This window comes from Podarcis gaigeae (genome assembly GCF_964106915.1).
Source record: "Podarcis gaigeae genome assembly, chromosome: 14".
Taxonomy (NCBI): Eukaryota; Metazoa; Chordata; class Lepidosauria; order Squamata; family Lacertidae; genus Podarcis; species Podarcis gaigeae.
Window position 1 is genome coordinate 2,900,951 of NC_139690.1, and position 16,936 is coordinate 2,917,886.

Here is a 16,936-nt window from a genome sequence, read left to right on the forward strand (position 1 = left end):
AGAGTGGCGCATGCTCTGATTATCTCCTGCTTGGACTACTGCAATGTGCTCTACGTGGGGCTACCTTTGAAACTGACCCAGAAACTACAACTAATCCAGAATGCATCAACTAGACTGATGACTAGGGGTGGCCACCAAGACAATATAACACCGGTCCTGAAAGGCCTACATTAGCTCCCAGTATGTTTCCGAGCACAATTCAAAGTGTTGGTGTTGACCTTTAAAGCCCTAAGCATCCTCGGCCCAGTATACCTGAAGGAGCGTCTCCACCCCCATCGTTCATCCCAGACACTGAGGTCCAGCTCCAAGGGCCTTCTGGTGGTTCTCTCACTGTGAGAAGTGAGGTTACAGGGAACCAGGCAGAGGACCTGCTTGGTAGTGGCCCTCCCATCAGATGTCAAGGAAATAATCAAAGATCTAACTTTTATAAGACATCTGAAGGCAGCCCTATTTAGGGATGTTTTTAATGTTTGATGTTTTATTGTGCTTTTAATTCTGTTGGGAACCACCCAGAGTGGCTGGGGAAACCCAGCCAGATGGACAGGGTATAAATAATAAATTGTTGTTGTTGTTGTTACTTTATGAACACATATTCCTGTATGTGACTACAGCAATTATAATACAGGCATCCACCCACTTAGATCGGGGTTACGTTCCAGGCCCCCATGCATACTTGAAATTGCATAAAGTGGGGAGCACTCTCTAAAAAGCCTCTAAATGCCTATTTCTCCCTGTTCTCCAGCTCTCTCCCACTCTCTCTCCAATCCAGACCAAACTAACTACAGTTGAAGCTCTGGGGCCGGCTGCTGCTGCGCTACTCGTCACATCAGCTGTTAGGCGGGGAGGCTGAGCAGTATAAGCAAAGCCCTGCTGCATCGCCAGCCTCTTTGGGGCTTCCTCTGCCCTCACTGATGTCCTCTTTGGGCTCAGGGGAGGGTCTCCTCATGAGTCATGGGACTCTCCAGCTCTATCCAACCATTTCCAAGTTTGAATCAAATTATCTATTTCCTGGCACCACGTGTATACATGGTCACATGCAAGGAGAACATGTGTGAGTTGGGTGGCGCCTATATTAGACCTAACTTGCTTGATACCAAATTCTTCAGAGGGTAAACATATCAAGTAGCCTTATCAAGATGATGATATTTCCTTATATCCCACCTTTCTACCAGAACTGGATCTCTAGGCATCATAATCATAAATTAATTTTTTGAATAAAACAGAGAAAGCTAAAAACATATACAAGACAATGGTTGAAAAGTAATTAAGCTAAAATAGAATTAAAACACTGTAAAAACAAATTTACTAAAATAAGGTAGTAAAAACATCATGGCACTGTTAAATTTAAAGCGCTTTCCTTAAAGCAGTTAGTTCCCCGAAGCCCCCTGGAATAAAGCAGTCTTCACCTGCCAGTGGAAAGGCAACAAGGAGTACGCTAGTCAAGCTTATTTGGGAAAGGAGTTCCAGAGTCTGGGAGCAACCACTGAGAAGGCTCTCTCCTGAGTCCCCACCAAACATGCCTGTGAGGGTGACAGGACTAGGAGAAAGGCCTCCCCTGAAGATCTCACAGCCCAGGCAGGTTCATATGGGAGAATATGGTCCTTCACGTATCCTAGACCTAAACTATATAAGGCTTTAAAAAGGGATATAGAAATAAATATTTATAAAATTCTATCCATAAAATATAGGGGCATTATAGGTCATAACCAGCACTTTGACTTGTGCCCAGAAACAAACTGGTAGCCTGTTGAGCTGTTGTAAGAAGGGAGTTGTTTCACCAAGCTGATGAAAGATGGGAAGTGCTGTGCATTTTCTAGAAGCCCTCATCTTTTCCCCACCTCTTTAGCCTGGCCAAAAGAATGTTGTTGTTTAGTTGTTTAGTTGTTTAGTCGTGTCCAACTCTTCGTGACCCCCTGGACCAGAGCACGCCAGGCACTCCTGCCTTCCACTGTCTCCCGCAGTTTGGTCAAACTCATGTTTGTAGCTTCGAGAACACTGTCCCACCATATCGTCCTCTGTCATCCCCTTCTCCTTGTGCCCTCCATCTTTCTCAACATCAGGGTCTTTTCCAGGGAGTCTTCTTTTCCCATGAGGTGGCCAAAGTCTTGGAGCCTCAGCTTCAGGATCCGTCCTTCCAGTGAGCACTCAGGGCTCATTTCCTGAAGAATGGAGAGGTTTGATCTTCTTGCAGTCCATGGGACTCTCAAGAGTCTCCTCCAGCACCAGAATTCAAAAGCATCAATTCTTCTGTGATCAGCCTTCTTTATGGTCCAGCTCTCACTTCCATACATCACTACTGGGAAAACCATAACTTTTACTATACGGACCTTTGTTGGCAAGGTGATGTCTCTACGTTTAAGATGCTGTCTAGGTTTGTCATTGCTTTCCTCCCAAGAAGCAGGCGTCTTTTAATTCTGTGGCTGCTGTCACCATCTGCAGTGATCATGGAGCCCAAGAAAGTAAAATCTCTCACTGCCTCCATTTCTTCCCCTTCTATTTGCCAGGAAGTGATGGGACCAGTGGCCATGATCTTTGCTTTTTTGATGTTGAGCTTCAGACCATATTTTGCGCTCTCCTCTTTCACCCTCAATAAAAGGTTCTTTAATTCCTCCTCACTTTCTGCCATCAAGGTTGTGTCATCTGCATATCTGAGGTTGTTGATATTTCTTCCGGCAATCTTAATTCCGGTTTGGGAGTCATCCAGCTCAGCCTTTCGCATGATGAATTCTGCATATAAGTTAAATAAGCAGGGAGACAATATACAGCCTTGCCGTACTCCTTTCCCAATTTTGAACCAATCAGTTGTTCCATATCCAGTTCTACCTGTAGCTTCTTGTCCCACATAGAGATTTCTCAGGAGACAGATGAGGTGATCAGGCATTCCCATTTCTTTAAGAACTTGCCATAGTTTGCTGTGGTCGACACAGTCAAAGGCTTTTGCATAGTCAATGAAGCAGAAGTGGCAGTCCAAATATTTTACTTATTTATCAAAATTTTCATACTGCTTATCTGTAAAAATATCCAAAACAGAAGCAGTATTATTATTATTATTATTATTATTATTATTATTATTATTATTATTATTATTTCTGGCTGGGTTTCCCAGTCTAAGCTGGAAGGGGCACTTCCATAAATCAGCCATGAAATTTCTGCCACTCGCTGAATCCCAGGCTCTTGCATTAAGCAAGGAGGAGAAAGGGGTCTCTTTCTCGGCCCCCACCCTTCACAAGGCCATCCTCACATCTCCTTCTTGCACACATGTGGAGTGTGTTTTGGCAAAGAGCATTTTTAAAATAATAATTTTTATTAAAGATTTTCATGGCTCACAAAAAATGTGCATTGTCTTTTCTCAAATTGTATAGAGAATGTTATATTGCCATCTTTTTTGGTGATGCAATGTATTCTTGTTTTGAGTGATTTTTTTTACGACACCTGTTTGCTAATAGTCTGGAGTTTTTCCCTCCATACACATGGAAGCATTGCTTTGAGTATAGGATGTTTATCATTGTTTTGTTGATGTCTAGTGAGTCAAGGTCCCGTCTCTTTTGTTCTATAAGTTTAAGGAGTCTTTTAGCACCTGTTCATTTGTATTGTGATGAGAGGGCTGTGGTTTTTTGTTCTATTTTGCTAATCTTTTAGGTTTGTTGTTTAAGAGATGCTTTCTCTTTTATGCAGGCTCCTCTGCTAACCGCCTTCATTGTGTCCCAAAGGAGGGGGGGGGGTTGTTATATTGTCTATATCATTTTATTTGAAATAGTTCTGAAGGGTTTTCATGAGGCTCTCTCTGAATGATTGATTGATTCATTGATTGATTGATTGATTGATTTGTGGTTAGGATGGGACTGAAGGATGGGGTGGTTCGTGTTTCCTCTCCCATTCTAAGGGTAGCTCCTACTGGGGCCTGCTTTGTGACTTTAATGTTGCCCAGGAGGATCAGACCTTGCATGAGCAGAATGCTATCCGGTCTGGACATTGTGCCGTGGTGCCCAGATTGGAACGTGTAGCTGGTGTCTCCCGGATTTATTTATTTATTTATTTATTTATTTTTGCCCCATATGTTGCAAAGGCCTCCGTCTCGTAGCATTTTTAGCAGTTTGTAGGAGTCTCTAGTTGTTTGGGGTTTCCCTCAGAGGAAGGTTGCTCCATGGGCGTGTGGGGTGGTTGTCTTTCAGGGAGATGCCTCTCATATTAAGGTTGACGTCACCTCCCAGGATTGCTATTACTTCAGAGAAAGAGAGGAATTGATTTAGTGTTTTCTGGATGAATTCTATTTGTTTTGAGTTGGGGGCATATATGGAGCCAATTGTCAGTTTGGTTTTGCCATCTAGTGTCCCTTTGGTGAAAGTAAATCTACCTCTTTTCTCTTTTAGCACTCTCGTGGCTTTAAAGTTAGGTCTGTACTGAACTTTATTATTATTATTATTATTATTATTATTATTATTATCATTATTAATTATTATTATGGCTACACCGCTAGCCTTTCCTGAGCCAGGTGCAACCCATTGTTCACTGAAGCGGGATTTGCTCGGGAGATTACATCCTTTTGGTGGATTGTGTTCTTCCTGTAGGAAGGCAATTTGTGGCTTCATGGTTAAAAATTAGACGTGAATATTGTAAAAGTACGGGTGGAAGTGGGACGCAGGTGGCGCTGTGGTCTAAACCACAGAGCCTAGGACTTGCCGATCAGAAGGTTGCCAGTTCAAATCCCCGCAACGGGGTGAACTCCCATTATCTGGTCCCTGCTCCTGCCCACCTAGCAGTTCGAAAGCACGTCAAAGTGCAAGTAGATAAATAGGTGCCGCTCTGGCGGGAACGTAAACGGCGTTTCCGTGTGCTGCTCTGGTTCGCCAGAAGCGGCTTAGTCATGCTGGCCACATGACCCGGAAGCTGTATGCCGGCTCCCTCGGCCAGTAAAGCGAGATGAGCGCCGCAACCCCAGAGGCGGCCACAACTGGACCTAATGATCAGGGGTCCCTTTACCTATAGGGGTGGGAGTAGGATTTAAAATTGAAACACAAAAAGTCAGAAAGTAAAATCTGAAAGTAACAGGACAGGTCTAGTTAGATTGAGGGGGGAGAAGGTAAAAAGTAAAAATGTTTTTCAGGTGTTAACTAATAGTAATGGTGAAAGTTATTATTTTTTGTCCTTTAAAAAGGAAGGGAAGGAGGAAGAAGAAGAAGAAGAGGAAAGGGGGGCGTTAGGACAGCAGTATTAAAATGCTAATAATACTAACAATAAAAAGTTGAGGATTGAAAGAATATCTATCATCTATCTATCTATCTATCTATACACACACACACACACACACACAAATACACAAAAATATGTATATATATGGGCAAAAATTAAAAGATTAATGAAAGAGATAGGGTACAGGGGTAAGGGTAAGGATAGGGATTTAGAGGTAGAAGTCAAGAATCAGGAGGATAAGTGAAAAATGGGAGGGAGGTTAAAAATTTGAAAAGAAAAATATTTTTCCCCCTTTCTGTTTTCTTTTTTTTTCCTTAAAGAAAAATGGTGCCAAAAAGTATTTTTTTAAAAAAAGGTCTAAAACCAAAGTGGAGATTCAAGTTAAAGTGTGGAGTAAAGGCGAAAAAGCTTAATTGGGGGGGGGGGAGGGGAAGGGTATGTATATGTTTTAGTAGTAATAGTTTGAAGGTACTGTTCAGCCAGTTGCTGAGTGTTTTTACCTGGCTTGGAGTTCTAATTTATTCTGCAACAGGTCCAGCGTAGCTTTATCTTGTCTCCCTGTGTGATGGAGGAGGGGGGCAAGTGGGGGTGGGTGGTTCAAGCTCTGGTAATGATAATGATGCTGATGGTGGCAGAGGAGAATAAAGAAACATTTAAAAATAGTAATAATGATGATGATGAGAAATAGAACCTAAAATAAAGGTAAAAATAAGGTGGGGGTAACCCCAAGATGACAGTGAAAGGAGATCAGAAAAAAGACAAAACTGGGGAGATACAGTTAGAAGAAGAAGGGGGTTGTCTCTCTCTCCCCCCCCCCCCGAGAAATGGGGAAGAAAAGGGGGAAGAAATGAGTAAAAAAAGAAAGAAAAGGAATCAAAATCCTAAGAAAGAAAGGAATAAAAATATCCTAACCTAAAATAAAAACGCAGGGCTAGGCTAGCATCCTGGGGGAAGCCCTCCTTGGTCCAGGGCTCCTCTGTGGGCGCTGCCATTTCCCCCGCCTCTGAGTTTGCCCATCAAAACAAAAAACAAAATATGGTGAAGGGCCAAGCCAAACCAAGCAGACTTGAAGCAGCTGCAGTTGCCGCCTTGCAGAGCAGCAGGGCCAGGGACTGCTTCTCTCTCTCTCGTGCTCACGGCTCCGGCTCTCAGATGGCGGGGGAGGTTGCTAGGGGGTTACACTCAACCACGCTTTGGAGGAGCACCCTAAATTTGGCTCTGGCAGGGCTGCAAGCTACTGTGGCTGTCGGAGCTGGTGACTTTGGAGCGGGTCTGTTAGTTAGCTAGCAAGTAGCTAGCAAGTTAGCTAGCAAGTAGCCTTGCCCCAGGTGCAAAAGAGCCGGGCACCAGTCCTGGATGTTGGAGTAGGTGGCCCATTGGCGTGCTCTTAGCAGGCTCTTCCTGTGTTCTAGGGTCTTCTGCATGCCAGGCATTTACCCAGCCACTGAGCCAGGTATGGTCCTCCTAAGCTGTTGTCTGGGACTCTGGAGATTGAACTGGGAACTACCTGAGGCTGGGAGCCTGTTCCCTTCAGGTACAGAAAGAAATCAGTGCACAACGCCAGCCTCTGCATGCATCAGGCCTCGGGAATATTATGAGCTAGTCTTCTTCCTTTGTCTGCCTACCATGTTGGACTCTCCTCCCATCACCCCTGACCATTGGCAATGCCAGCAGGGAAGGATGAGAGCTGTAATCAAAAACATCCAGAGGGCTCCAAGTTGGGGAAGGCGCCTTCCTTTGTATAGCAGATAGGTAGATTCACCTTTAAATGCAAACCAAATCTAATTCCTCCCCCATCCCTCCCCACTCTGAATATTGGAATCCTGTGCACACTGAAAATGCTTGAAATGACCCTTGTTCATCTTTTCCCCTCATCCTGCCCCTCACTCTTTGCCCCTGCCTTTCACCGCACCTCCTTTACACTTAAAATATTTCTGCATGTGAATATTCAGTTTTTAAGGAAAGAAAGAATTTTTATAACGTTTTCTTGCCTTTCTAGTCTCATCCAGTATACTTTTCTCCCCCGCCTTCTCTGAAATTATTCCTGCCAGCACCCCCTTCTCCTTTCCACTCAGTGGGTACCAACAACTCTGATTTATGAGAGACTCTGTAGGGGTGGACGAGCGCTGCTAAATTAATTTGCAAATGAGCTCTAGTTTACTTTATGACTTAGTTCAATCTTCAAATTATATTTTTCTCTCCCTTTATTCTGTGAAGGATGGACAACTTAATATTCTTTTGACAGTATGTATTATTTATTTATTCCCTTGATATGACACGTTTAAGCTCCCAAAGCTTTCAGTTTCCAAGATAACATGGCTATATGAGTGAATAATATCAATCCGTTCCTGAAGTCCGTTCTTAAACTGAAACCGTTCTTAAACTGAGGCACGTTTTCCCTAATGTGGCCTCCTGCCGCCCTTCCACTGTTCGGATTCCATTCTTAGACAGAGGTAAAGTTCTCAAACTGGGACACTACTTCTGGTTTTGCGTAGTTCGTAAACTCAATCGTTCTTAAAGCGGACTGTTCTTAAACAGAGATAACACTATATTTAAATTGTAGCCTTTGTTGTTTCTCTGGCAAGCTTTTATCAGCCTTTGGCAACTGTCAACAACGGGAGCAAAAAGTTGGGATGCTGTAAATTTCTAAATTTCTGCCAGCTGCCCTTCCAAAATGTAAAGATGGGGTTGTAAGGATCTGAAGGCAGAGCAATTAATCTGCCTCCTTTTGGTCTTCCAGTCAATGGCCCACCCCATCCTGTTGCATTGTCATGGTGCCCTGTTCCTTTACGCATTTTGTACACATTCCCCCACATAAAATATTTACTTTTTACATGAAATATGCACTTTCCACTATTGTATAATGTTGTATAATAGTGAAGTATGTGTTTTGTATGTTCCTTTTCATAGAAGCATAGACTTATAGAACTGGAAGGGATCCCAAGGGTCATCTAGCCCAACCCCATTGGAAGTATCAGATTGGGATGCTCTCTGTGCAACAAATTTAGCCCCTGCATGTTGATAAGCAGGAGATCTGCCTTTCTGTGGTTTTGGAAATGAATCTTTCATCTCCAGTTCTTCCTGGAGATGAACCTGGGACATTTTGCATGGAAAGCAGATGTTGTGCTCCTTAGCAAGAAAATCCAGGTAACTACCGACAGGTGAGCTTCACCTCAATACCAGGAAAGGTACTAGAACCGATAATTCAACAATTCGTCTGTAGGCACTTAGAGAAGGATGCAAGGCATACCAGACAAACCTCATTTCTTTTTTTGATGAAGTTACAAGCTTGGTGGATCAGGGAATGCTGTAGACGTAGTATATATTGATTTCAGTAAGGCTTTTGATAAAATCCCCCATGATATTCTTGTGGAAAAGCTGGTAAATGTGGGTTGAACGAGGTAACTGTTAGGTGGATTTATAGCTGGCTGACTGACCAAACCCAAAGAGTGCTCATTAATGGTTCCTCGTCACCCTGGAAAAAGTGACAAGTGGGGTGCCACAGGGTTCTGTCCTGGGCCCCTTGTTGTTCAGTATCTTTATAAACAACTTGGATGAAGGAATTGAGGGGATACTCATCCAATTTGTGGATGACACCAAACTGGGAGGAGTAGCTAATGCCACAGAAGAAGGAAATCAGATTCAAGATGACCTTAAAAAATTGGAGAACTGAGCCAAAACTAACAAAATGAATTCCATTGGTGCAAATGTCAGGTTCCACATTTAGGCAGGAAGAACCAGCTGCGTAAATATAAGATGGGGGACACCTGACTTGCAGTAGAACATGTGAAAAGGCTTGGAAGGTAAGAGGCCTTCCTCTTCCTCCTCCTCTCGGCTCAGCCTCCTGACTCAGCTTCCTTCTTCCTAGGATTCTTTTCATCTAATTTACTTTTCATGCTATCAGATCAGCTGGAGGAAAGCCTGAGTCCTCGAGGGCACCTGTAATGAAACTGCCAGCGATGGTTACAATGAAAGGATGGCCCACCTAAAATCACCTTACGAGTAGCAAAGTGTTCTGCCTATACTTCCCAGAGGGTTAAAAAAACATGATTTGATGCTTTTGAGTGAAAGGGGACTCGGCCATGGAAGCATTCATTCCTTAGTTTTTAGCATTCGTACCTTAGTTGACCAAATCAAGTCATGTTATTGAATCCTTTGTGGGTTTGGAGTGTTGTTTGGTTGGCTGTTTTGCACTTACTAAAACTTTGGCCTGTTCTTTTTTATTCTTTTCTCAGATTAAATTTGACAGTGACAGTGTCTGCGTTTGCTGTGAGCTACAACACCAGCCCTCAGGCTGCAGCCTGGGTGAGATGCTGAAGCTGAACCCTTTGCAGGAATGCAACACTGTCAGGCTGACCCTAAAGGTGAGACTCAGATAAATTCTCTCCTCCTCTTTTGCTAGGTTTCTTTGTGACAGAATCAAAACCTCTGGAAATGGGAGATGCAGAAATACTAAAGCATGCTAAGAACCATTCAATATTAGAGAAATTTGACCCGCCATCCTGTGGGGGGGGGGGGACGGTGTACCATTATGTGAGTCAAGTCCCAGTAAACTCAGTTGACCATCCTTCCAAATAAACACAGAGGACTGGGCACACACAACATAGATGAGCAATTTTTGTTGTTTAGTTGTGTCCGACTCTTCGTGACCTCATGGACTAGAGCACTCCAGGCACTCCTGTCTTCCACTGCCTCCCGCAGTTTGGTCAAACTCATGCTGGTAGCTTCGAGAACACTGTCCAACCATCTCGTCCTCTGTCGTCCCCTTCTCCTGTTCCCTCCATCTTTCCCAACATCAGGGTCTTTTCCAGGGAGTCTTCACTTCTCATGAGGTTGCCAAAGTATTGGAGCCTCAGCTTCAGGATCTGTCCTTCCAGTGAGCACTCAGGGCTGATTTCCTTAAGAATAAATAGGTTTGATCTTCTTGCAGTCCATGGGATTCTCAAGAGTCTCCTCCAGAACCATAATTCAAAAGCATCAATTCTTTTAGCCTGCCTCATTTTGCTTGGATGTCAAACAGTGGTGTTATAGAGGGGAAATGCAGGAGCATATGACTCCTGGCCCTTTTCTACAGCACGAGTGATGTCATCTGCTGGAGCAACAGGGAACATTGCTTCCCTACCTGCATGTGTGTGTGAATTTGTATTGAGACTGTCTGTAGTACAGAGAGAGAGAGATTGTGATCAGCTCCTCTAACTGCAGGTGCCATTTAAAAAATGAGAATCATGCATGTTAAGTGTCTCCTACGTTTCACTGATTGTGTTTATTCTTATCTGTTTCATTTGATGTATTGTTGCACTTGGCTCTTTTCTCTGCTAGATTTATGTCATTAAATACTAGACTCTTCTGCCCCCTGCCAGTTGGCCCAGTGTTCTCTGATCTGTCAGGAGGCCAACCTTAGCTCAGCCTGACAGTTCCAGAGGACTTCTCTATAGCCATGCATGGCCATTCTCTGCAAAAATGAGAACTGTGTGATATGCAGCTTCTCCTGCACCCCCACCAACCTCCTTCAAAGGGAGAGAATTAGGGGATACCTATTTCTTAACAAGAAAGGCCTCTTGTTTTGAGTTTCAGGTTTGGTTTTTTGTACTGGCATTGCATTTCATCTCTCCCCAACTCTTCCTATCAGAGGCATCTTGCTAAGCTTGTGAAGAAATTACAGCTAATCAAGTAAACACTGACAGCGACAACGTTCCCTTTCTATAATTATGATTAGTACAGTGGTACCTCTGGTTAAGTACTTAATCATTCTGGAGGTCCGTTCTTAACCTGAAACTGTTCTTAACCTGAAGCACCACTTTAGCTAATGGGGCCTCCTGCTCCTGCCGCGCTGCCGGAGCACGATTACTGTTCTCATCCTGGGGCAAAGTTCTTAACCCGAGGGACTATTTCTGGGTTAGTGGAGTCTGTAACCTGAAGCGTCTGTAACCTGAGGTACCACTGTAATTGCTACAGGCTGCTGTTAGGCACAATGGGGTTTGGTTCGGCCATTTGCTTGACAAAAGAAAGTGGCACAGAAAAGCCAGAACACGAGAGATGTACGTGCCTTGTGTACAACGAGTAGCTTTACAAGGGGGTAAGATAGATTCATAGATTCATAGAATTTCAGAGTTGGAAGGGACTACCTGTTGAATTCATAGGAACGTAAGAAGCTCCCTGCTGGATCAGTCCAGCACAGCCCTGTTGTCACACTGGCCAACCAGATGCCTGTGGGGAACCAGCAAGCGGGACCTGAGTGCAAGAGCACTTTTCCTGCCCATTATTCCCAGAAACCGGTATACAGAGCATTACTGCCTCTGACCACAGAGGCAGAGCCTAGCCAGGGGCAGTAGCCATCCACAGCCCTCTCCTCCTCCAGGAATTTATCCAGTCTTCTTCTTCTTCTTCTTCTTCTTCTTCTTCTTCTTCTGTATTTTTATTTTTAAAATTCTTGGTTTACAAAAGTATGAGCTGTGTCTCTCTCTTTTTTCTTTTCCAAGATCAGTTTCATTTGTTGAGACATTAGTGTTACGCTAGGAAGAAAAGGGGGAGAGAGGTGGGTGGGGGAAAAGATGAGTGGGGGTGGGGTCAGGTGGCGATGTTTCTATTTTACTTAATATATGTGGGGTTTGGTGTCAGCGTTGCTTGTGCAGGTTCTCTGCTGTTCACTTGTGACTTGTGTTCCTTTGGTGGTGAGAGAGGTTGGGGTTGGCCCAGGGTGTGGTTGTTCATTTGGGGTTGGCTGTGGTGGTCTTTGTTTCCATGTGTGAGTCGGGTGGCTGGGTGTTTTTGGATCAGGTTAGCCATATTGATTCATATGCTGTTGGTGGATTTTTGTCATTGTCTTGTTGGGCTGTGTATGTGATAAAGGGGAGCTAAAGCTATCCAAGTTGATGGTCATCACTGCCTCCTCTGGGGGTGAGTTTCTCGGTTAACGCTGCTGCATGAAGAAATACTTTCTTTTATCTGTCCCAAATCTTCCAAATCTTCAGCTTCATTGGTTGACCTTGAATTCTAGCATTATGAGAGCGAGAAAAACACACCTCTTTCCATTATCTTCATGTCATGCATAATTTTATAAACTTACCATACATCATGTCACCTCTTCCTCACCTTTAGACTAAGAAGTCCCAAATGCTGCAACCTTTTCTCATAGAGAAGTTGCTCCATCTCCTTGATAATTTTGGTTGTCCTTTTCTGAATCTTTTCCAACTCTACAATATCCTTTTTCAGGTGAGGTGACCAGAACCGCACACTGTCTTCCCAATGTATTAAAAAGGCATTAAGATACTGTTCTTTCCTAATGATCCCTAGCATGGAATTTTCCAGTGCTAGAAAAGGAGGTGCTGGAGCTCACCATGAACCCCTCCCTCGTTCTCTTAGAATGGCAATGGTGCCCACCTGAGAGGTGCTGGAACTGAGTCCAGTATGTTCTGGCTGAAAAAAGCCCTGAAACTATCCACTATGACCCCAAGATCCTGGTTAGTCACCACCCATTCAGACCATATGAGTGTATATGTGAAATTAAGATTTTTTTGTGCTGATATGCATTATTTTACACTTGTTTACATTGAAATGCATTTGCCATTTTAGTGCCCATTCACTCAGTTTGGAAAGCTCTTTGCAATCTCTTTTTTTGTTTTAACAACCCTGAACAATTTAGTATGATCAGCAAGTTTGGTTAAGAGCGGTGGACTCGTAATCTGGGGAACCGGGTTGGTGTCTCCGCTCCTCCACATGCAGCTGCTGGTTGACCTTGGGCCAGTCATCACACTTCTCTGAAGTCTCTCAGCCCCACTCACCTCACAGAGTGTTTGTTATGGGGGAGGAAGGGAAAGCAGAATATTAGCCGCTTTGAGACTCCTTCGGGTAGTGATAAAGCGGCATATCAAATCCAAACTACTACTACTACTACTACTCCTCCTCCTCCTCCTCCTCCTCCTCCTCCTCTTCTTCTTCTTCTTCTTCTTCTTCTTCTTCTTAACTCTACATTGCTTATGAACAAGTTAAAAAGCACAGGTTCCAATACTTATCCTTGCGGGACTCCACTTTCTACTCTTTTCTACCCAGTGAACTGTCCATTTTTCCCATTCTCTACTTCCTGCAATTTAATTAATTCCTGATCCACAAGAGGACCTCTCCTCATATTCCATGTTTGCTAAGCCTACTCAGACAGCTTTGGTGAAGTGCCTTGCTGAAAGCTTTTTTTGAAAACCCAAGTACATAGTATCAATGGGATCATCTCTATTTTTATGCTTTTTGACACCCTGAAAGAATTCATGAGGCAGGGCTTGCCCTTGCAGAAACCATGCTGGCTTTACTTCAGCAAAACTTATTCTTCTATGTGCTTGTTTATTTTATCATTAATATTACTTTTTGCCAGTTTTACAGAGACAAACCTGTAATTTCTAGGATCCACCCTCTCACCCTGTCCAGATCCCATTTGAAAAATTAGTGTTACATTGGCTACTTCCTAGTTCTCAGGTATGGAGGCGGATCTGAGGGGCAAGTTACACCTTTTTGTCAGAAGATCAGCAGTTGCAGGTGGACAGAGCTAGTGGAGCATCCCCCTGTGTCTGATGGCACTGGGGGAGATGGTGTGACAGGCGCTGTGGAATGAGTGAGAGGTGGGGCCGGACAGGGAGATGGGTGAGGTGAGAGAGCAGGTTCCTGCTGGACCCTCATTATCAGGCTGCCCCAGTTCTGGAAGGGGCCTCCACCCCCTCACGCTCATAATGTGTTGTAATAGTATGGCCTGGTGGTGATGATGCCCACTTGATGGTGAAGAGCGCAAGAAAACAGTTTGGTGTCCTTGCAGAGTAGTGTTTGAGCCTAATAATGTCCAGCCCATTCACATCCCACCCTGACACATGAGCAACGGTTCTTTTGTTCTTCTCCATAACCACCTCAGACAGCCCAAGCTGCACTGTTACTATAAGCCGCAAAATCCAATAAGCAAATGTGGGCAATAACTAGCGCATGAGAGCTACTCATATGGAGGGTATGACGACTGTATCTCAGAGGATTTTCATATCTCAAACAAAGGTTTCCTGTTATTCCCTCTTTCCCCAGTTCTATCTCTCAGGTGTTTCAATAATAGAATGACTACATTATATATGATTTTTTGTGATGGAGGGAGGTTGTTTGGAAAAAAACAAATTACATGAAAGTGAATGGCAGAAGTCCATGACTGAGGAGTAGGTAAGAGGGATCATTAAGCTATTGCCAATGACAGCCCTGTATTTATTTTATTGATTTATAGAGTGTCTTATCTCACAATTAATTGGCCAGTGAACCTGGCATTTGAACAGCTGACAAGGTCCAGTGCATGAAATCCTTGGCCACAGCATCAAAAGATGCACTGCTTAAATGCTCATGGCCCTGGGTCACCAAGTACAGAATAGCTGGCCTGGCTGCTTTATTATTATTTATTATTAGGCCAACTTCTTTCTTTTGGCCTAGGAATATGCAAGTTTTTGTGCTGACACAGCTGATCCAACAGCCAGGCTCTTCTTTTGCTCTGATGTTGGGGTGGAGAACTTAGGAACCTAGGAAGCTGACTCATCCCAGGTCAAGCAGTTTGGCCATCTCACCTGATATTGCCTGTTTTGACTGTCAGTGGCTCTCCCACAGAGCTCTTCCCCTTCCCCTTCTACTGCACTTGCCAGCAATTAAGGTTATGGCCTTCTATTACTGAGCTATTGCTCTTCGCTCCAAAATTTGCTCCACTTTCATAGAAACACGCTTGCCTCATACTGTGTCAGACTAATGGTCTGTGTACCTTAGTGTTGACTGCAACTGCCTTCCCTGGTCTTGGACTCCAAAGTCCCATCAACTGCAGTCATCTTTGCCCATGGTCAAGGGTGTTGGTATTCCAAAGCATCTGGAGGGCACATGGTTGGGGAAGTCTGGTCCTCATTGGCTGGCAGTGGCTCTCTAAGGGTTAATGGGAATCTTTTCCAATCCCTTGCCTACCTAGAGTCATAGAATTCTAGATTTGGAAGGAGCCCAAAGGACCGTCTTGTTCAAGCCTCTGCAGGGCTCTCAGCTAAGAGACCATTTTTACATCATTAGGCATTGAGTTAAAATATCCCCTCCCCCCAGTTTAAAAGTTTTATTAAAAGTAAAGTCATCCCTGGAGTAGCTACAAAAGCATTACATCAAGATTAGATTATGAAATAGCTCCACAACCTCCTACATATTAAGAAAAAATAAATATTTTAATTCAGAACTGCAGTTTTTCTCCTGCTAGAAATGACTGCAAAATTATCTCACTCTGAAATCCTGCTAAACTGAAGGTGCTCAGTTGGCATCACAGGAGACAAATTGGGCCCCTGAAGCAGTTTTATCTTGCTTCATGTTACACTTCCATATTTTAATCTAGGAGTGGCAAAAAAGGCTCGGCCTATAAGGAAAGAGGGGACACCCCATGTTTTCAAGTTTTAAGAGAGTCTGTGCTAAAACACTTCCATTTGAGCATCACAATAACCCAGACATATTATCATGGACAGCATCCAGATTCCAAACATTCCAAACTTACTAAGCTTTACTGGGAACTTTGCAATCACTTCCACTCTCCTCCTTCCATAGCATGAGCAGAAGGGGAACCAAACCACAAACCCAGCCCACCTGAAGGCATGGTCTGTGTGCTGATCTTGGCTTATCAGGGAGCAGCAAACCATTATCCTTGTGTCAAGGGAAGGAGCAAAGTGGGCGCAATCGGGCAGCATGCATGGCCATTCTCAGTAAGCCACAGTAGGTCAGATATTCTGGCTCATGGCGACATGAGACCACTGTGTCTTCTTTCTTTTGCCCATTGTGTGTCGCGGCTCCAGCTGTCTCAGAGGATGTATTTGAAGGCAGAAAACATTTAGTCCAAGTTGTGAAGAAAGTTAAAACATTGACCTCCTCTTGTCAGAATGGAGCAGTGATGGAACAAGATAAAAACATGTCTTGGATTTTTGAAATGGTTGCTATCAACTCAAGTCCCTGGTTTGGCATAGCCTTGCCACAGTGCTGTGAGTTCTGGTAACATCACATCTTGATTATTGTATTGTGCTGTCTGTGGGGCTTCCCTTGAAGGCAGTCCAGAAACTGCAGCTAATTCATGTAAAACCCATTCTGCAGGATCTGCACTGAGCCCAATTCAAGATGTTTTCATTAATTAAGCTGGGGCCAGGTACCTCTCAGAGCTTCTCTCCCTTTACTGACTTGTTTGTGCCCTAAATTTGGCACGGGTGGCCCTTCATGCTTTCCCATTGGCATGGGTGGCACTCCACTGTGGCACACACTATGGTGGCACCCTGGCTGTGGAACTCACTCTCCCTGAAGGTGCAGGTGGGTTACAAAGTTATTAAGCTTCTGATGTCTAGTCAGAACCAAGTTATCTCTCATAAGAACGTAAGAAGAACCTGATGGATCAGGCTGGTGACCCATCTAGTCCAGGGTCCTGTTCTCACAGGGGCCAAATGGATGCCTGCGGGAAGCCCACAAACAAGACTTTATCACAACAGGTAATAGTTGTGTTGAAGAGCCTGGTAGGTAAGCAGCTCTCTTTTCTTCAGCAGCAACCAGTTAGACCACTGTCATTTATCATTTAAAATAAAATTAAAACCTTTTTTAAAAGAAAAGAACACATGCCGGTCCTTGAGCTTCCCAAGTAAAAGGAGTACACGGAGAGCAATTTCATGGGTGAAAAAGCTTTACTGCTCATTATCTTTCTTCCTGTTATTGTGGGTATATCAGCAACGAAGCAGCGTAATTGAAG

At 43.9% G+C, this 16,936-nt stretch overlaps 1 protein-coding gene across 2 annotated transcripts in view; it reads left to right on the top strand.

The window, feature by feature from the left end:
* ENTREP2 (endosomal transmembrane epsin interactor 2) overlaps nt 1-16,936 on the top strand; it is a 223,224-nt gene that overhangs the window by 148,238 nt on the left and 58,050 nt on the right. For both annotated transcript variants that reach the window (XM_083712199.1, XM_083712200.1), the window contains exon 4: nt 9,426-9,554. In XM_083712199.1, the coding sequence (XP_083568325.1) occupies nt 9,426-9,554 (129 nt within the window). The remainder of the gene's footprint in view (nt 1-9,425; nt 9,555-16,936) is intronic.